The sequence below is a fragment of the Centruroides sculpturatus genome, unplaced genomic scaffold (genome assembly GCF_000671375.1).
Source record: "Centruroides sculpturatus isolate CEXI.00-Female unplaced genomic scaffold, Cexi_2.0 scaffold205, whole genome shotgun sequence".
In the NCBI taxonomy this organism is placed as follows: Eukaryota; Metazoa; Arthropoda; class Arachnida; order Scorpiones; family Buthidae; genus Centruroides; species Centruroides sculpturatus.
Window position 1 is genome coordinate 14,650 of NW_019384391.1, and position 22,474 is coordinate 37,123.

General features: G+C 30.3%; 1 protein-coding gene across 1 annotated transcript in view; it reads left to right on the forward strand.

Annotated features, from left to right (window-relative positions):
* The first annotated feature begins 237 nt into the window (after positions 1 to 237).
* LOC111618240 (nuclear pore complex protein Nup153-like) overlaps positions 238 to 22,474 on the forward strand; it is a 96,650-nt gene continuing 74,413 nt past the window's right edge. The window contains exons 1-3 of the mRNA XM_023359723.1: positions 238 to 329; positions 405 to 524; positions 16,698 to 16,703. Coding sequence (XP_023215491.1) covers positions 465 to 524; positions 16,698 to 16,703 — 66 coding nt within the window. The 5' untranslated portion in view covers positions 238 to 329; positions 405 to 464. The remainder of the gene's footprint in view (positions 330 to 404; positions 525 to 16,697; positions 16,704 to 22,474) is intronic.

Here is a 22,474-nt window from a genome sequence, read left to right on the forward strand (position 1 = left end):
ATCGTATTGTTTCCGTTTTTGCCGTTTGTCCCATTCATCGACGTGAATTCTGACATTACAACAGTGATTTTTACACTAAAATATATTTCAAATAATAAAATCACAAATTAAAAAAAATATATATATAAATAACAGATTATATAAAAATATTAATAAAAAAATATATATTATTTATTTAAAAAAATAATAATAACAATAAAAAAAAGTAGGGGGATCGAGAATATTTGAAATCGACCAATCAAATTGAAGTTAGCTATGACCGCCATTTTAGTAGAAGTGATTCGATTCGTTTGGCGAAGCCTAAAACTGTGAATTAAAATTGTGTATCGGTAACGAATTCACTCTCGAAACGGTTTATTTGTTTATATTTTAATATTATCATGTTAAAAAACAATCATTTTTAGTCATTTAGAATATAAGATTTGTTTTTCATCGAAGAAAAAGAGAAAAGAAAAAAAAAAAAAATGTCGACTAGACTCAAAAGGCATACGACACACAACGCTAAACCTTACGATCGTCCTAAGGTTAGTAAATATTTCGTCGTTTTATACGCTTAAATTAACCTTAATAGTTAAAAATTTATGATCTAAATCACTTTAATGCTTTAATTAATATACAATATGAGAGTATAATTGACAAAAAAAAAGTACATTAAAGAAAATGTTTGCTATGTTTATCCACTTCCCTTCCTTATACAACATTCAAATTAAGATAAAAGTTACTTTTAAGCGTATGTATATGTATATAAATGATTGACCTGAAAGTAACTTCTACACAAATATAATAAAGAATGGGAAAACACAGTTAAGTTTAAGTATAATTCAAATGTATAATAGAAAAGGTGAGTTTTGAGCGTTAGATTTACAGATAAATCTATAATTACAAATATAAATAAGATACGTACGTAAACACTGCGAATCTAATATGGTTATGACTTAAATATCGGTGTTGGTATGTTTTCGAAGTGATCTTATGGCTTTGCCTAGTTTCTTTAATTGGCACGATAGCTCGTCGGTTTGTGCTTTGTGCAAACCGACGAGTTATTCGGTTTGTACCGGTATACAAACCGGTGGAAAGTTAGCACAAAGTTTGGTTTTGTTCAAACTTGCGGTGCATTTCCTAGAATAGATGTATGAAAATCAAAGTGGTTCTTTAACTGGTACCACACCTGATAAAGTATATAAACTTTTATTACCTTTTCCGGTACTTTTCCGTTAACTGGGCACCATTCAATTTTTAATACAGTTTTAGACAAAAAACGATGTTTAATTTCACAATTTTTACAGGTAAACCTTAATATGTATAAACAATGATGTATAAACATGTGTAGTATAAACATATTTGTTGTAATATTAAATGTGTGTGAATTATGAAATAAAATATCAATTTTGCTAAAAATAGTAGTAAAAATGACTGGTGCCCAGTTAACAGAATTAAATAAATAAAAGTTTTAAATATTGCCAAAGATTAACGTTTTGTTATAATTCATGTTGACTATAATTTCTTTGTTTTTGATTGTAAACATAATGTTATCTAATGCTATGAAAATGTAATAAAAAGCAAACAAAATATATGTAAACTGATTTCATTTATCTAATACTGATTATTTTAAATTAACAAATGCTGTAGATTAATATAATAATATTATCTTTCTGAGTGTTTGTTAGAAAAAAACCTATTTAGTTTTTTAATTTTATAAATTTAACTATTTTCTGTGACATGAATAGTGAATTACTGTTTATTAATTGCATGTTTATAAAAGATATTGTTAATAAATGAAGATTTATATATTTGGAGATTTTCTGTTGTTCAAATATTGTTTATACCAAATAACTGTTTTCAAAATTTCTTTTCATTCAGATTGTAATAACTGATCTTAAAGTCTCTTAGGATAAGGTAAAAGAAATGATAACATACTTCTGGCTTTACGTTCCATTTTATTCAATATATATATTGATCCATTATAGCTATGTAATTTTTGGAATGGAAAATTTACATTATTTATAAATAATTCCAGAAATTAAAATTATTTTCAATGAAATTTCATTATAATTGAATTTTCATGTAATTTTAAAATAATTTCATTGAATAAGTAGCACAAAATATGCAATCCTTGACCTCCATTGTTTTGTAATCATTCTCAGATTGCAAAAAGAAAAATTTAAGTAAATTTGCAGTAAAATAATCAAAATATAAAAGTTATATGTCATAATAAAACATAATTATAAGAGTAATAATAAATAATTAAAGGGTATATATTAAATTTGATGGTATTACAATTATAACTGTATAGAAGTACATAAAAGTAAATTGTATTTTATGTAAACAAATTAAAACTAAACATAAACAATTAATTTTGTTGCAAGAGTATTGTTATGTTAAAGAAAAAAAAATCCTTAAGTAGTTTGTTGTTAATAAATGTTAATGCATTCTGGTGGATTTTAATGTTTAATATTAAGAATGCTTGAGATAGTGTAAAACAACTGATATCATGTTTTTGCTTTGCTCTAATATAAGAACTGTTGTATATGTTTATAATATAAAAATTTTACTCTATAATTGTCTTGATATGTTAAATTTTATTCTAACATAAGAATTTTTGCTGCATTCTGATCTGTTAATTGAGTTGTTTGAAGCTTGATATTGGTTGGATATCTGTCCAAAAACATTACTTTTAATAGTAATGTTAGCTACCTGTATTATTTATTTTTTGCACAGCATTATGTAAATATATTCCTACAGGGCTTTATACACTTGAAGCCATACAGAGAAGTGTGTCTCAGTTTCTCCTCCTACCCAATTTTGACAGTGTCCACCTGCGCTTCCCCTTTGATTATTTTAACTGAACAACAAAAAAAAAACAAGCATTTTATTCTAATCTTGAAATGTAGATAATGATATTTAGATGATATTTTGTTTAATCCTCTCTAACTTGAACAAGGCATTGTAGAGTAAACTTTGATGTTTTACAATGCATAAAATATTTGAATTTTTAAATATTTTGGGATTTTAGTAAAATACTTGACATATTCCCTTTTGATTGTAAAATTACATTTTTCTATATGAAGCAAGCTTCTGATCAAACAATTTGTTAGTGAACCAGTCAGTAAAATCAATATAGCTTTATTAAATAGATATTTAATAATTTTACATTTTAAAATAATAGAAAGTACAGTTCATTTCCATAAGCATGCATTATTTTATTTACTCAATATTTCATGACACACAAAAACAATTCATAATTTGTTAAAAAATTATATATAAACTAGGTTGAACCGGTTTTCTTTACTTATCATGTTGACTGATAAAATGAAACTATCATTCAGTGCTAATATAATAAATAAATAAAAGCAAGAACTTATACTGGAATGAATAATTTAATATAATATAATTTCAATCATTAGAAATAAATGTGAAAAAATACATTTTTTTTTTTTAAATTGAATCTTTAACAACTCTACTGTTTTTTATTTTGTTACTTTATAATAAAATTTAAAATTAAGTAAATGAAATATTTAAGTTTCTGGGTTGAAACTTTTATATTTAATTGATTCTGGATTACACAAAACTGGACTTTTGTGATAAGAAAGCACGTACAAAAATAATTTTATTTTTATTCAGCATATTTCCCTTTAGCATTGAGGTATTTCTTGTAACAATCATGCAGCTAATCAGTCAAACATTTTCAAAAATTCATTGCAAGTGAAGCTGCTCAAAATGTTCTTAATGTTCTTGATATTGTCAAAGTCCACATTATGTTGCTTCTTCAGAGTCAACGTAATGTGCCATTTATGATTTGACTTTGCTTTTACTTTGCGAAGAAATTAAAGTCAGCCAGAACAAAATTGAGTGAGTAGGGTGGATGATCGAGACAGTGACCTTTTTTTTTTGTGTCATCTTGGGCACTCTGTTGGCCATTTCAGAAGCACTTGTGTCACTTGAAAACTTGCATTTGGCTATGTGCATTAGCTGCATATGATTGCTGGAGATGTTCATGATTCATTACAGGTGACTATTTCTCTATCATTGCAAATTTGATAAGATAATTTTCAAGAAGAAAAATTGACAAAATGCACCTAGTATATGTTGTTCATTATTTCTTATATCAAATGAACACGTTCACATATGTATATTGCCCTTTGTCAAGCTATCAGAATATTATCCTGTTGACGCACAACCAGATAGTTATATAATAAAAGACTAATAATGTCAATTAGTTATTAGAGACTTAATATGCAGTTTTGAAATGAATGTTCGTTTATTTTCTTTAAATACTAACAGTTTGAGCAAAAAGCAGTTTATAAGTAACATTTTTATACTTAATTTATCCTATATTTTATTTCTAAAATCTAATTATATAAATGGATTACCTACAAAAAAGAAAGAAAAGGCTTTTCTTAATATGCTGTGAAGTTTTTTAATATAATGTTTTTAAATTAATTGCATTACTTAACTTAATTTTCCATTTTAAAAGTACAGTCAAGGCTTGATATCCCTCCAAAAAATATCAATTTCATAAAGCACCAATAAATATTTGTGAACAGATCTTTATAAATATTAAATAGAAATCATTTCAGTATCTATGAATGTACAATTTTATATTGAAAATGGCATTGTTATCACCAAAGAATACACTTTCAAACTCAAAATTGTATGTAGACCTCATTATTATATACAATTGCTATTTTTTTTGAATTAATTTAGTTTGGGATTGCATTAAATTTAGTATCAACAAATGGAGGCACTAAATACATGTTTGACTTTTGTTTCTTATTGAAAACTACAAATCTTATTAAATTTATTGTTATGTATTGTTTAGTTATACATATATTTTATGGTATGCCATCAAATCCAAGTTAAAAGTTGCATATGCCATGAGAATGGTAGTTGCAGAACAGTCAATTATGCAATTTGGTCTTAAAGAAAAATAAAAGTAAATAGTTTTTAGTGGCATCATTATAGCTTTAATTGTAATTTTTCCCCTCATTATATTTGATTTTAAATGCATTTTTTTATTTCTAAATGAAATGCAAGTTGAATAACTAAATTGAAGTTACTAAATCCTGTAGCAATAATTTCAAGCCTCAAATTGAGAAGATATTTTGACTAAAAAGATATGAGTAATTGTATGAAATTTCTAGATGCAGTTAAAAATATAATATTGAATGAATTAAAAAAAATAAAGTATAACAAAGTTAGTTTCTGCTGAAAATTGTAATTTGATTAAACAGAATAAATTTGATTAAAAATTAATTCTCTCTTCAGCTGCTGTTGTAAAGCTTGACAGGGAAGCCTGTATTCTGTTATTCATACAATTATGCTGTTTTATTATTTAGTAATTATATTATACAAGTATCTTCTTCATAAGAAGACTATAATGTTCTCAATAGGATTGTATTTTTATGTTACTGTAAAAATCCAAAGTCCAGTAAATTTTAGAAATACTGGTAAATGTATGGATTTACCAGTATTGACTTGTAAAAATTCGAAATTCCTGATAAAATTCACCATTTCAGGCTTTTACCGATAGATACTGGTAAATGTCCGGATTTACCAATTGGCTTGGGTAAAAAAAGTATTCATATGTATCTGTTGTTTTGTAATATACTTAAAAATATAAATTAAGAAAATGAAAGTATTACTGTAATGATTTTTATTTGAATTTTGCATGAAATAAGCAGTGTAGATGAATAAGTCTATCTGTTATATGATTTTTTGTATTTATGTAAGTCTTGCTTTCAATGCAGCAGAACGAGTGATGTAATACATAGCTGATTTTATGAACTTTTAACTGAATTAGTGAATAATATCAACAAAACCTTCAAAAATATACCAGCAAATATACTTTAATATAAATATGCTGACAAGTACTTTTGATCCTAATAGGATCTGCTTCAGGTCAAAATGTTTGATATAATTAGAATGCCAAAAGAGAAATTAAAAATTTTTTAAATTGCTGGAACAATTAAATATTAGAACAAGTATAAAAATCATATCTGTCTGTTAACATTAACACTAAAAATTAACATAAAAATTTAATGAATATGTTTGTTACAAATCTTAATGGAAGTAATTGATTTTTATTTCTTACTAATGATGTTGGAATCATTAAAAAAATGATTGCCAAGCATGTAAGATGTTTGCCTCCTCCTTAAAATTGATATATTCCTCCTCTAGTTTGGCTTTACAAATTCCAAGAACTTCCAAAATTTTGATTTGATCAATGTGAAAGGTGTGTCTAATGAGACTGGCCTGCTGTAGTTTAGTTTCCACACCTGTTTCAGAAGCATATATTGCTAGGGCAGTGGTATACCTTTTGTTTTATATATCATATTTATGTTCCACCAGCCATTTTTTTTAAAAGACCTTTTAGTTGAACCAATTTACATCAGATCTCTGTGAAATCTGTCATCTCTCACTGGTAAACTATATACTCCTGGTGCATTGTAGTTATTAATGGTGTCTCTACTGTTTCTTAATAACATAAATGGATGGGTTGTCTGTATGTTATCACCTGCCCTCTATTAGTAGCAATTTCTTTGTATAAAGCCTTTAATCTCTGGTCATAATCAATTAGTATATGTTGGTTTATATGCTCTAAATCTTTACTATTGCCCCTGTTAAGATTGGAAATTGTGTGATAATTTATTCTCTTAATATAGTTCTCTGCTAATCTTTGCACTAGAACCCTAGAACAATGGCCAATGGCACATAGTTATCCTAGTGGTTCTGGGGTAACCATGTGCCATTGCTATTTCTTCAATATGTTTTAATTCTTGCAATGTGTGAATACTGTTTTTGTGAGGGCTTTAAACACTTCTATTTTGTATGTATATTTTTGAAAGTTTTGTTGGTGTTATTTACTAATATATAACCAGCTATGGGAAGATTTAGAACTGAATTAGTGAATAAGAAAAAAGACAACAGTTCTTACTTAACTACTGTAATGAACAACATAATATTCTGCTAAGTGAAGTGAAAGATGCAAAAAATGTGACCAGTAAAATATCTGTTCATTGTAGATCTCAGCATCATGAGTGAAGAGAAACTAATAGCACCAGTGTTGCTCAGATGATAAAAGTATTCATATGTATCTGGTTTTTTGTAATATACTAAAACACATATGTTAAGAAAATAAAAATGTACAACTTTAAAAAGATGTAATTTTTAATAATGATATAAATAGTTTTTCAAGTAGCTATGATTAAGAAGTGTATAAACCTAAAAAAATTTTTTTTTTAATTTTATTTGTTTACTTCAATATATTTGAATTTTCATTACTTGTATAGCTTGTAGTTTTAGTCTTCATGTTAAGAAATTTAATGACTACTGGCCACTAAGTTTGTTAACCCAGATGCTAAACATACAGCCATACTACCTCAACATAAATACTGTGTTGTGCTCTGGTTATAATAAATACTAGGTCATAATTAAATAGAAAGTTTTTTATAATTTTATTGGAATTTTGTTACAAGAGACTATTTTCATTTTCTTTGATTGCATTTTAAGGCCTTTGGAAGTCTTTCGAAACAGCATCACTTTTTCGATCCTGATAGAAGTTATCGAAGTCGTGTCACAACTCAGGAGATAACAGTGGGTCTGCTGTCTTAGTATATTCATGCTGATGCTTAAGCTTTGCTCTCTGAGAGCAAAGCTTAAGCTTTCTGCTCCAATATTCTAGCTGCATTCTTCCATTTCCAGCATTTAACATTGTTTCCAAATCATCTTCAGTGTCTATGTTGTTTACTAAATTGTGTGGAACAACTGAGCTAACAATACTTATTTTCATTGGAATATCAAACATAGCTTCATATGTTGAACATTTGATTCCCTCATGATAAGCTCTATTCTTCATTGCTTGCACAAACTTCAAGTCTTCAGATCATTTTGAAGTGTTATTTGTTTCCATCCAAGTTGATAACATATTTCTGTTGTCCTAGTATGCATGTTCAACTGCTCTGAGACTGGCTATGCCTTGATTTTTCATTAACTATCTTTATATTATCCCACAAGTCACATAAACATTGCATAACTTGGTTTACAAATCTTTTTACCATTGTCAGAATAAAGGATATTAGGTGCACCAAAAGTTGTGAAAATATCCAAGCCAATATGCAACTTCCTCAACCCTTTTGGATTTGAATAACAAATTTTGTCAAATGATTCTGTATAGCAATATGAACTTAGATACATTGTCTGGATTGGCTTGCATATCAATTATGTCAGTCTGGCATTGTGAATTCTTTTTATTGTGTAGGATGGGTTACCACAATATCTTTTTTCAATGTTTTTGTTCTTTTGACAAGGTTCACATAATCTTAAATAAGAAACAATAGATTTAATAGTCATGTTCTTATCCTTGTGATTCAGTTCCATAGCCGTCCAAGTTCTTCCACCGTGACAAATAGCAATGTGGGCTTCATGCATCATGTTAAACAGTTCATCAAAACAAATGTAGTAAAGAATTTCAGTGATTGTAAATCTGGACATTCACTAGCATGTCTTAGTAAAAACCTGAAATATAGATATTTTATCAGGGATTTTAGTCAGACTTTTGCCAGTTAATTGGCAAATGTTTGCATTTACTGGTAATTTCTAAGATTTACTGGACTTTGGGCTTTTATAGATAAATATATTATTTCAAACATTACCTTTGGAAATCTATGATCTTGGATTTTGCAATAAATGAATTTGACATTTCTATTTTTCTAATTTTTCTAGTTTTCAATGTAAAATCATGTGTTTACAGTATTTTTTAATAAAAAAAAATGTAAAAGATTTGATCATTAAACAATTTTTTTCTTGTTTTGAACATATTAAATATAATAAATTTGTAATACATTGAAATTAAGAACATTAAGCAAATAAAACTGTTAAATATTGGTTAATTGGCTAATAATTGTTCTAATTAGCAATAAAATCATTATTAATACATCATGGTATATAAACTACTAAATTAAAATAAAAACAATAAAGGTTGGGGTCTGACATACTATATGCACCTTCTCATAAGCAACACACACACTAGTTCATTGACCTTTTGTGGGGTCATTGAACTAGTGTGTGTGTTGCTTATGAGAAGCTTTGTATCTTAAATATTACTATGAATGAGACTTTATTTGAAATTGAAACTATTATATCAATATATGCATGTTTACAATACTTTTCATTTAAGTAGGCTGTGTTTGTTTTTTATTCCAAATAATAAATTTTAACAGTTATAATGTTGACAAAATAGAAATAAAAATTAAAGTAAAAATAAAAGTAAAACAGAAAATAAAAACTATGAAAGTATAACACAAAAACCAAATATGATTATGGGGAGATATAATTTAGGAGTTTTTATGTCCTAATCTTTTTTCAATCATGTATTTTCAAGCTGAAGGTAATGAATTTGCATCCCTTGTATTTAGGTGCAGTTCTTTGATTTTGTTCTTATATATATATCTATTTTTCTATATCCATAGCGATGGTTGGAGAATGTACCATTTTAATAATAATTGTCTCTTCCTACTTTATAATAGTCTTCCACCTGTGACATTGTCATTAAAATTGTATTACTATGCCTTTTTCCACATTGTACTTATGTTCTTTGAGTCATACCATGAGGTTTCTTTTTGTAATTCTAACATAATCTTTTTGGACCCCTAACTGTTGATTTTCATAGGGTACTTTGTATACTCAAGATTGTTCTTCTTTCCTTAGTTTGTCTTTATCATTCCTCAGTAAGTTGTAAATATTATGAGCTCTCCTGTACACTATCTTTGGTTTGTAACTTGCTAGCTCATTTACAGTGCTTCCTAAACATTTATTCTATTATAAACATTTATTCCTAAACATTTATTGATTATATTGATGTTTTTTTGACACTTAACTTCTTTTCTTCATAACTCCTGATGAGCTCATCTATAGTGGATATTTTATATCATGCACTTTCTTTTAAGTGGTCCTGTATATTGGAACAATACAAAAAGGCTCTTTTAACCAGTGCTTTGAATGCAGAAAGTTTGTACTTGCAAGGGTCATTAGACTATGATGGGATGTACAGAGGAGCATAAGTTGGTTTGATATACACACTAGTATAAATTCCAGCATTCTTAAACTGGATGTCAATATCTAGGAAGTGCAGACAATTAGTGCTCTGTTGTTCTAGTTTTAGGTTCAAACTATGTCTATTGTGGTTAATCACACTCAAAAACTCCTGAACCCACTGATTATTTCTCCAAATTATGAATACATCATCCACGTATCTTTTATAGAGTAAAATGTCTTCTGTGAAATATCTGAGGATATCTTTCTTGAGCTTCTGTAGTACAAATTTGCATAAAAGTCCTGAAATAAGACTTCTTCTGTGGACTCTTTCTTTTATTTATAGGACTTGCTGTTGAATCTAAAAAAATGATTGATAGCAAACTAATGTGGCTAACTCATTCATTTCATTTGGGTAAGCAGATAATTCTGATTGTATTAATGTAATAATTCATATTAACATTAATGTTACAATTTATATCTACATTCTAAAATTTGGTTTTGTTTTGCCTGAAGAAGACATTAGGGAGGTTGCAGCCAAAGTTTTTGATGCGAAAATGTGAACGTCTGTCGTTCAGCATGGCCTTCCTATAAGCCTAGAAGTTTGACAACATCTAGAATTTCTTGTAAGCCTAGAAGTTTGACACCAATGGTGTTTGGAACATTGAGCATGATTCCACTGATGTTCCAAATGTCGTCGTCATACTTCTAGGCTTACATGAAGGTAGCACTGAACATCCAAAGTTCACATTTATGCATTGCAAACTTCAGCCTTAACCTTGCTATTATATACATGTTGAAGTGTTTGAGGGATATTTTGTGTTTAATTTTGTGCCTTACTGGTCAAAACTTTTTTAAGGCTGTATGTATGTCTTTGAAAGTATATGCAATCTTTAATAAATAAATGTTTTTAATGTCGGTTAGGTATGATATCTCTCCCAGATAGAAGAATAAGAAGCAGTAAATCTATATACAATCAAACAATTATAAAACTATAACTATGTGACTGCACATATACACAAGAATATAAAGAGCGTTCATAGCTGTAGATCTAACTCGCTTATCCACTTTACGGTTTCTGAGGTGGACATTAGTATGTCACTCCAGTCTCCTGGGTTAGCCCACAGTCTACACTCACGTGCAATGTGCTCAACTGGAGCACCACAGTCACTCTCCAGGCTTGGAACCTTCTTCCATTTGAACAAAGAGTCTCTATACCTGCCATGGCCCGTCCTGACATGGTTTAGTACGGTCCACGTATTGTGAGGTAAGTTGAATCCCTGGACTTTGTCACAGAACAGACCATGCAAATGAGGCCCCATTCCTGTTTCCCAGCGGTTTTTCCACAATGTCATGTAGTCACTGTCAGATGTGGCCATGTCTTGAGCTGCCCAAAGGGTTGGATTCCAAGATTTCAAACAGTTAATACTTAAAGATGGAATGTCTTGGTAAACATGGAGCTGAGGATTTTTGCTTATCTTTAGTGACTCACGAACAAAGGCCTTAGATCATCGCAGGTCAGGTGGCATGAGTTCTTATTCTTCTATTTCATTTCTAGTTTTGTGTTACTCCATTTTGTTACACTTTGTTTGCAGTTTTTGACTTTCCACTCTTTTTAGGCTCCATAATACTATCAGTTTCTTTTTATTTTTTTTAAATAAAAAGCTTAGAAAAGCACTTACATAATTCAGAGGACAGAAATCAATTAGCACACCAAAACAATATGTAAATGTGAGGCTCGGACAGAATTTAAAATTTGGTGTTAAAACGTTAACAAATATCTGATGGGACAGTTAAACTCTCCCCTTTCGAGAATAAAAACCAATGCAAAATTTAACATGTGCCTAACAGTCTTGCATTGCAAAGACTATAAAAAATTATTTCTGTCAAAAAGGTAAACAAAAGGCTGGAATTACAAGGGAGAGTTTTAAAGTTTGGAGGAATACTATTCGATCAGTATTGGGTTGAGCATCAATGTCAATGTCTCCCGAGCTCTGAAAGGTTTCAAATTGTCACCTGGAGACAAAGGGAAGACCAATCAGTATTCACTATTTTATATCGCTTTTTCTTGTGTTTGTTCTGTGAGGTGTTTGTTGTCCAAACATAAAAATCTTTCACGAAAGTGTTTGTTTTCTGATTTGTTTGCAGTCCAAACTGTTTGTTAACTGATTACCCACTGTATATAATATATGAAATTCTGATCTAGATCAGAAGTCACGTGAATTCAATTTAAAAAATTTTTCCTGAATGGATGACCAGAATGACTGTTGTTATCAGGAAAAGTATGATATACAGTACAAGGCAAGACACTAATTATTTGAGACAGAAAATATATTTTTTAAATTAAATAAAGTAAGAATATAATTAAAAATTACAGCTTGGCATTGTAATAAAGTCACAATAAATAATTGGTTGTTAAATATATACTTTGTATGTGGATTATACAAGATTTGTTAATGAACAATAAACAATGAACAACAAATTTAAAATTTTTTAAATGAAAAATTACTTTTTTCTTCTTTTCAAAGCCATGTAGATTTATAGTTATGGATTAATAACAGAATAAACTATTTTAATTTAATAAAACGTTTTACTTTTAGTTTTAATAATTTGGCAATTTTTTAAAATATATAACTGTTAATTAGAAAAAATAACTAATTAAAAAGTTGAGAAGCAATAGCATATGTACAGAGTAAGTCAAATGCTGTTTTATTTTATCAGTGTGCCATACTGTAAGGGATGTGAGGATCAGAGAATTTGTAGAGAGTTGGTCAGGGGAGATCAGGGAAAGTTCGAATTTAAAACAAAAATTTGAGTAAGAAACCTGTAAACCAGGGGTGTCCAACCCGCGGCCCGCGGGCCGCATGCGGCCCAAGGCAAGTTCCAATGCGGCCCAATAAACGTGTAAACAAAACCGACAAAATGTTTTAATTTTTTTATTATTTATTTATTTCAACGGCATAAACTCAAAAAAGAAGTTTCACAAAGCGGTAAACCTTTATTCATATTTTATTCTTGAGTGGAAAGGAAATATTTTCAAATACTTGGAAATGTGTGAATGAGGAAGGATTACTAAATAAAGCTGGAGTTGTGACTCAAAGGATTATAGACCCAAATTTGGGAAAAGGAGGGAAAGATGAGAAAAAACAAAAGATGTAGTAGTGAGAAAGGTTAAATAGATCTTCTGTTGACCCTTAATTTTCCAACCTTTCTCACTTTTTTATCTTTTGTCCTTTCTCTCCTTTCCCTGCACTTGGGTCTATAATCCTTTGATTCACAACTCCAGTATTATTTACTATTTTTTCCAACGTTGCAAGATTTGGCTACATTGCGCCAAATGTGGCTACTTTTTTTGTTCGATGCAAAAAATATCATTTGGCGCTTTGGCTACTTTTTGGGCTACCTATTATTTATATTAGTTGAATAAAAATGCACTTTAAAATGGTGTTTCGTTGCTTTTTATTAATTAGAGACCCAAATATAACAAACGTCTGTGTCTTTCAAATAAATTTCCGTTTGTCTCTTTTATAATAAATGAATTTATCTATTTCTAAGTAAAAATTGAAAGTGTCTGTAGAAGTAATTTTTAAAATATCCTTTTTCTTGATAAAGTTTTAATACTTATTATTATAATCTAGACATGTTAATCCTTAAATATACTTGTATATTGGACCACAAGTATATATGTACTGTACTTGTGGCCAGTGGCGTAGCGTGGGTGTCAGCCGCCCGGGGAAAAGGAAAATTTCGCCGTCCCCTTATTTAGGTATCTCAATTTAAAAGACTAAAATTCAGTTTCCTCACAGAATAAGTGATGAAAAATTCCGTGCTAGGGGTTGCCACTTTTTTAAAATCGCCGACCCGGACGGCGGGTGAAGTTTGTTCGAACAGAAGTTCCTGACGCATGCGTATGTCATTTTGCAATGCGAAGAATAATTTGCAGTGCATGCTGGTTCTAAATCAGTTACAGTTAGCGACTAGAGAGACTTGGATAAGAATAACGCAAGTGACCTAGCTCTATTGGATATTGAAGGTGTATATATATACGAATAAATCGTACAAGCAAAGAAAAAAAACAAAAAAACAAAAATAAAAAAAGGTCAACAGGTCGCGCACGATATCCTCGGACGGCGAGTCGATTCGCGGACTATCCGGATGGATGGTAACACTATTGCCATGCTCATTTCAATAGGTCCGAGTCGTAGGTGCACGAAAATATGAAATAAAATGGTTCAAATTCTTACAAGATATTATTATATATATATACGAATAAATCGTACAAGCAAAGAAAAAAAAACAAAAAAACAAAAATAAAAAAAAGGTCAACAGGTTGCGCATGATATCCTCGGACGGCGAGTCGATTCGCGGACTATCCGGATGGATGGTAACACTATTGCCGTGCTCATTTCAATAGGTCCGAGTCATAGGTACACGAAAATATGAAATAAAATGGTTCAAATTCTTACAAGATATTATTATTATTATTTATTGTCAAATTTTGCCTCCCCCTAAAAAGTACCGCTCGGGGCGGGCCGCCCCTTTACGCTACGCTACTGCTTGTGGCCCAAAACTCCTTGACTTCTTCCAATGCGGCCCAGAGAAACAAAAAGGTTGGACACCCCTGCTGTAAACAAAAAGACATTATCAGAATTGTGCAGAAATTTCCCACCGGCAAGCTCTCCAATGGGTTAAGATTCAATGATTTCAGAACTGTTATGTTCCATTGTTGTATCTTTAATAGAGCTTAATAACACAACAAGAATGATAAAATTAATGAATTTAAATTTTTAATAAATTATCTTTAGCTTTTTAAACCTTAAACACTGTTTGCCTATTGAACATATTGGATGAGATAATCTCTTATAATAGTTGCACAGGTTTTCTTAAGATCAATTTCAATAGCAATGCTTAATTGGGCAGCTATTTTCAAATTGCAGACCTATAGATTCTCATTGTTGTCTGTCTGCCTTTCCTTAATCTCAAGAATAGAACTAGATGAAAATCAAGACCAGATATTGAAAGTTTATGGACCAGAAACTGATGAATTGATGAACTAAATATGAACTTCCAGTCTGAACTGGAAGTCATGTAATTTTTTTGCATTAGATAGAGTTTGTAGAACTTTATAATTTTCTGCTTTTATAACCAATATAAATTTTATGTTATGATTATATGAAATGCCATGTTTTTAGTTGGTCATTTTTATACAGTTTAAGAATTTATAGTTCAAACTACATTACCAGGAATACAGTAATTTTTATGTGAATAACCTATGGGTACTCTGTGTTTAAAAGTCAGTTTGAAAGTATATGTTATTGTGACAATGTGGGTTTTCTCTCAGTTTTATTTTGCAATTATGAACTTGTCAAACAGCTTTTTCTTTCATCTAAACTTGCAAAGAGCATTTCCAGAAAATGTGAGATGTCTTTTGTAAGCTGCAGATATTTATGCTAGTGGTGCACAAACTATTTTCATTTCCAATCCCCCTCCATTTTGTGTAAAATTTTGTCACGACCCCTGGAGAGACAGTAGACGTTTTTTGTAGTGACCATGGATAGACAGTAGATGTTTACTGTGTTGTGACTATACTGTTGCACTGCAAGCTAAATATGCATGTGTCAACACTAATACAGACCAAAAAACACAACACCTTAATTTGCTGAGAAAAAATTTAATGTAAAGCAAACGTTTTCAGCCAAATCAGTTGGCCATCGTCAGGCTAAGAACATTTGAATATAAATAAAATAGAACAAAAATTTAAATACAAATAAAATAAAACGAGCGAAATATATATATATAATTGTATAAAGAATAGTAAAATAAATAAAAATTATTGTTACAAATAACAAAAAATGTATATGAAAAAATAAGCATAGGTTAATTAAATATTAAAACGTTATATAGAAATTCACTGAAATGCACTTTATGCAAAAAACATATTAAAATCGCCGCAATAAATTAAGAGTTGTCCAATCGTTTGATAAAGTATTTCCAGGCCGAAGGCAACCCTTCAGAATTGCAAATTGCATGATTCATGCATCAATTCTAGAGATTCTGAAGGGTTGCCTTCGGCCTGGAAATACTTTATCAAACGATTGGACAACTCTTAATTTATTGCGGCGATTTTAATATGTTTTTTGCATAAAGTGCATTTCAGTGAATTTCTATATAACGTTTTAATATTTAATTAACCTATGCTTATTTTTTCATATACATTTTTTGTTATTTGTAACAATAATTTTTATTTATTTTACTATTCTTTATACAATTATATATATATATTTCGCTCGTTTTATTTTATTTGTATTTAAATTTTTGTTCTATTTTATTTATATTCAAATGTTCTTAGCCTGACGATGGCCAACTGATTTGGCTGAAAACGTTTGCTTTACATTAAATTTTTTCTCAGCAAATTAAGGTGTTGTGTTTTTTTGTCTGTATTAGTGTTGACACATGCATATTTAGCTTGCAGTGCAACAGTATAGTCACAACACANTTAAATTTTTGTTCTATTTTATTTATATTCGAATGTTCTTAGCCTGACGATGGCCAATTGATTTGGCTGAAAACGTTTGCTTTACATTAAATTTTTTCTCAGCAAATTAAGGTGTTGTGTTTTTTGATTTATATATTAATGCTGAGTGAGTGTACATCAATTACTAATACAGACATTTTTTTCATAAAAAATATAGTTCTTATAAATAATTTATAGTTTTTATAAATAATATAATTTTATTTCACTATTTTACTGGTACCTGATACTTGAAGAAAAGCCTTATATTTTGTTAAATAAATTTCTTTGAATTTGGCAACTCCAAAAAATTTTCTTGCGACCTCCAGAGCCATGGGTTGTGCACCACTAATTTATGCCATTGTGATTTTTCCAAAAATCACCAAATGTGCATTGACATGTGACTTGCCTTTACTTCTCTTTCATTCATTTTCTGTATGTAAGCTTGAATTGATATTACTAGATATTCCTGCATGAAAGCTGATAAGTGTCTGACAGTTCTTTATTCTTTATATAATGAATCTCAGAAAACTTCTTATAAACAGATTATGGGGTGTGCACAGTTTAAATCTTGTCACTTGCAGTGCTAATGTCAGCTTGATGTATACTTCACTTTCAGTAGTGAGTAAACAGTAGAAACTGAATGAGAAGTTTTAATTTACTTTTAAAAACATGGACTTAAAGAATGTAATAGTTGCTGAATTACGAAAAAAATTAAACAATTTAGGGGAGAAAACAACAGGGACAAAGGGAGAACTTTTAGAAAGGTACACAAGCTTAAAATAATAAGTATAAACTAATACTTTTATATAGTGTTGTCACCTTTTCAAAATCGCTGACCCGGACGGCAGGTGAGGTTTGTTCGAACAGAAGTTCCTGACACATGTGCAATGTCATTTTGCAATGCAAAGAATAACATGCAGTGCATGCCAGTTCTAAATCAGTTACAGTTAGGGACTAGGGAGACTTGGGTAGGAGTAACACTAAATCAAGAAAAAACAACTACAGATGACTTAGCTCTATTGGATATTGGAGATGTGTATAAATACGAGTCGTACAAGCAAAAAATAAAAAATAAAAAAAAAAAGGTTGATGGGTTGCGCAAGATATTCCCGGAAAAAATTGATTGTTCACCCGGACAGTGAGTCGATTCCTGGACTGTCTGGGTGAAAACCGGACAGGTGGTAACACTACTTTTACAGTTGTTGGCTTTTGTTTTTGATCTTGTAATAGAATTATGAATACAACAATTTAATCTTAATTACTTAACTTCAATTTGTAATATACTTTTGAAATTTTAGATACATAATAAACAAAACAAAATGTTAAACATCATTGTCATTAATACAGCTGTTGGTACAATTTTAAACTGTGATTGTATTATCATTGTACTTATGATTTAACCACTCATTACCATTTATTAGGACAAAAGCAAATTTGCATACTAATGAGATGGATATGTTTGTTTATTTTTGCATAAAGATTTAAATCTTGGCTAGATACTGCAAGACAGGACATTTTTCAGAGTTGCTCAATATTTTGATTTTACAATTATCAATGTTGAAAACAAAAAAAGGATATAACAAATAGATTGTATAATAATGAGAAAAAATAATACTGTTCTGCCCACTTCAACACACAATGATAAGAATAAAGAAAAAACTTTTAAGTATGAATTTTGTCTCAGGAATTGAAAGATTTTATAAAGCTTGGTGCCACTCAAAATGACTTAAGAGTGGTTTCAGTTCATTATCTGAGGAAATAAATATTTATGAATCCACCTCACATAAAAGTATTCAAAAAATGCTCTTATTTAGCATAAAGCCAACATCAATGCAAAATGAAAAAAACTTTGTCTTTTCTGGAATTTTCATGTCAAAAGAAAGGACCCATTTGTCAAAAAAATCAATAGATTGCATGTATTGAGAAGTTATTTTAATAAAATATTTAGAAAATGTAGAAACAAATATAATTAATTTTAATATACAGTAGAGCGTCGTTTATCCGAATCAATTGGGGACTGGGGTTGTTCGGATAACTTATTTTTCGGATAACCAATTATGTACAAAAAATATATTAACCTATCCTGTGTTGAAATTTTTCTCCGTTGCGTGTCGCTTTGCATTGAATTTTCGTCGATGTTAAGCCTAATGTAAACTTTTTAAAATAATAATCGTGGCTATTGTATCGTTAAAAATTATTTCTTTATTTTGTACAAACAAAATAAATATATTGAAAAATATAAAAACCAAAAAATATACTTTAGAAGTTGATGTAGTATCAAAAATGTTCGATTCAGCACCACACATAGTCCTCAGGAAAACACCACATAAAAGTGCCAGTGCTACCAGCTAAAGCACACACACCAACAAAAAAAAATATTGGAGTAGCCCAAGATATAGCCAAAGATTGCAGCGCCACAGCACTAGCGAAAATTTAAATTTGCTAACTGGAATTATTTTGGATAACCGACTTTCGGATAAACAACAATCTACTGTATTTAAAAAATTAAGTAAAAGTAAATATGTGACAATCTCTTATCTTCTACTCCTACTTTGTATGCTTTCTTCTGAATCCTTTTTTTTTCTAATTAATTCAAGTCTTTTATAAATAATCAATTTGTGTTTTAAATTTTGAGATTCAAAGAATTCAAAAAAGTAATGGTCAATTTTTTTAAGAAAATTTTTACTGATTCTTGAGAATCCAAAAAGTTTGGAAAAACAGAACCCCTAGTTACAACATGCAATCCAAGGAGCACACAAATTTATACTTAGGTGCTGAGGATTGATGGAGAGAATATTTTTATTTTCAGTACAGTAGAATTCCAGAAACTTGACTCTCAGTAACTTGATATTTCATAAAACTAGTCATGTTGTTCAAAAACAAACAAAAAAAAAAAAAAATACATGTAATCTAATTTTTACTTCTATACCTTAACACTAGTATCAAATAAGTTATCATTCTTCACTAGCAACACTTGATAACGGTATCGATTCCACATGTTAATATTATTGATTCCCTATTGTTTTTAAAGTGTGGCTTTGAAGCTATGCTTTTAAAAACAATAGGGGATAACAAGCAGGTAAAACTAGAAAAAATATACAGATATAAGCACAGTGTTAAGAATTTGTGCATTAACCAAAAAGATGCTGCTTGTTTATCAGTAGCTTCTCAGTGCAGTGAACAGTGATACCAAAGACTAAAATATTTCATTTATGCATTTATTTATTTTATTTATATTTATATTTTTAATTAATTAATTTTATTCTGTATACTTTTGTCAGTGTTGTACACATTACTTGTATTCTCAATTTACCAATTTTATGTTTTTAAACAATTCTTGTTTAGAACATAATATTTAAACTTTAAAGAATTCTATTCAAAAGTGTTTGATCTTAAGGATGGCTATACGGATAGCCATCCTTAGCATTAGATAATTTAAAAAATAGTTGCTGGAATAGGTTTTTTGTCTTTAGATATTTTACAATAATCCAATTTAAGGTTAATATATGCCATTATTTCATAGATATGGACCTCTGAAAAAATTTCAGAAGTGACTCATATTCTATGACATTACAGTGATATGGCACACTGAAGACTGGTTGTTCTTTTGGTGAAAATTGTCCAAAATTGTGAGATTTCAGCTGCTATCAGAAAATGGGGGTGCTGGAATTTGAAAAGAAAGTCACTTACCATAGAAAAAATGGTCCTATTTAATAATCACAATCTAATTTGACCATTTCCTTATGATTCACTTTTCTAAAATGTTATAGTTATAAAATGTCTCACAGTAATCTATTGCAATTATTCTTTTTAAAGTATCCAGTTGAAAGTATATGAGATTTATAAAATAAAATTAACATTTCCTGAAAGTAGAATAAAGATTCTGTTATACTTGCTGACCTTATAGGTCCTCCTTTTGAAAATGCACTGAAACTCCTATTGTTTTAAGTTGATACTAGAGGTCAAGTAAATACCTTATAGTCATGTTTCAGCAATGGTAGGCAAAAATTAAATTAAATAAAAACATAACAATTTCAAAATGTGTTGGAAAAGGCTACAAAATCCCCAAAAAATGACCAAAAAAAAACAAAAAGGCATTATACTGTAATTTGGTTTAAAAAAGACATAACTTGAAATTTCATTCAAAATAAGGCTTATAAAACTTTTCATTTATATTCAACATGATCCAAAACACATCTCTCTGAACTTTGCATCAGTCTGACTCAGAAAAATATGAAATTTCCTTAAAATCTGATGCATAATTATAATGTGTTAATGAAACTGTTGCTATTATAAAAAATTATTCCTAAATGAAAATAAACTACAAAAGTTGAATACAATTAAGAAAATCATCTTTAGGCATTATAAAAATTTTTTTTTTATAAGAGGAAATACTTTTGTCTGTTATAAGGATATTTTGTAATACACAAAGATGATTTTTTTAAAATTGTATTAACATAACTAACATAATTAAGTTTACAATCATCTCCAACTATCAAAATTTAGCTATACACTACTTTCTTGGAGAGCTAAAAACAACTATATTACTTATAAATACTTATAAGCATTTCAGCTTATCATCAGGAACATATACACTGGTGTGCAAAACTTAAGGATGAAAATAATGTTCACATGTTGTGTCACTGCCAAGTAGCATAGCTCGATGAAACTTGACCCATATATAGAAAGAACTGCTACAGTATAGTATGGAAAATAACTGACAGAAATATGCAATGAGACAAACAGAAATGACACTTTTATTCAACGAAAATAATTACACTAAAGTCACCGCGATTTCTGATGGGCCCTTGGACATTACAAAAAAGCAGGACATGATTCTTAGTAGGGTGTGTGATCACCACAGACAGCAATGCACGCTCTGCAACGTGCTGTGATGCTGGTGACAAGGTTGGTAAGGAGTTCCTGTGTAGGGCATTCCACTCCTCCACTAGTGCAGTTGACAACTGCTGGATGGTCGTTGGTGCATGTGGACATGCTGCAATACGTCTCCCCAACGCATCCCACACGTGTTCAATGGGATTTAAGTCGGGGAGAACGGACAGGCCAGTCCATTTGCCGAATATCATCCTGCTCCAAGAACTCCTCCACTTGCACTGTTTGATGCGGTCGAGCATTGCCATCCATAAAAATGAAGTTAGGGCTGAATGTACCTCTGAAAAGATGCACATTGGGAAGGAGTACAGTGTCACAATAACATTCCGCATTCAAAGATTTGGAGGTCAGTACACCCATGCAACATCACGCCTCCCCATACCATAACACCTTGACCACCAAAGTGATCATGTTCGACAATGTTCCTGGGTGCATTACGTGTTCCCACCTCTCGCCATATGAGGGTACGTCCAGAATCACTACTCAGACTGAACCTGCTCTTATCCAAGAAGAGCACGCGACCCCACTCTTCGTTGGTCCAGTCCCTATGCTCTTGGCTCCATCACAAATGGTGCTGCCGATGTGCTGGTGTTGATGGAACGCAATGTACTGGTCGTTGGGCAAAGAGACCACCCTACGCAGTCACTGTGCCACAGTCGAGCATGAGATTGTGTGCCTTGCAGTCCTGTTAAATGCGGTTGCAATTGCACCTGCTGATTAACATGGGTCCCTTATTGCCTATTGCACAACGTGGCCGACCACCTCCTCTCCTTTGGGCAGCAGTGCCTGTGGTTTGGAACGCTCCCCATTCACGTGAAACAATGCTGTGAGCTATACCAAACTCCTGGGTTACACTCATCGCATTTCGTCCTTATTCCAGTCTCCCAATGATTCTTCCCCGTGTGAAGTCATCCAAATGTTGTCTCTGGGCCATGTTGTAATGAAGAACACTACCACAGTGCACTGTAACTGCTCACTGATTGACACACACTGTCTTTTACCATTTCTTCANCTGTTGCTTTTTTACTGTCCTCAGTT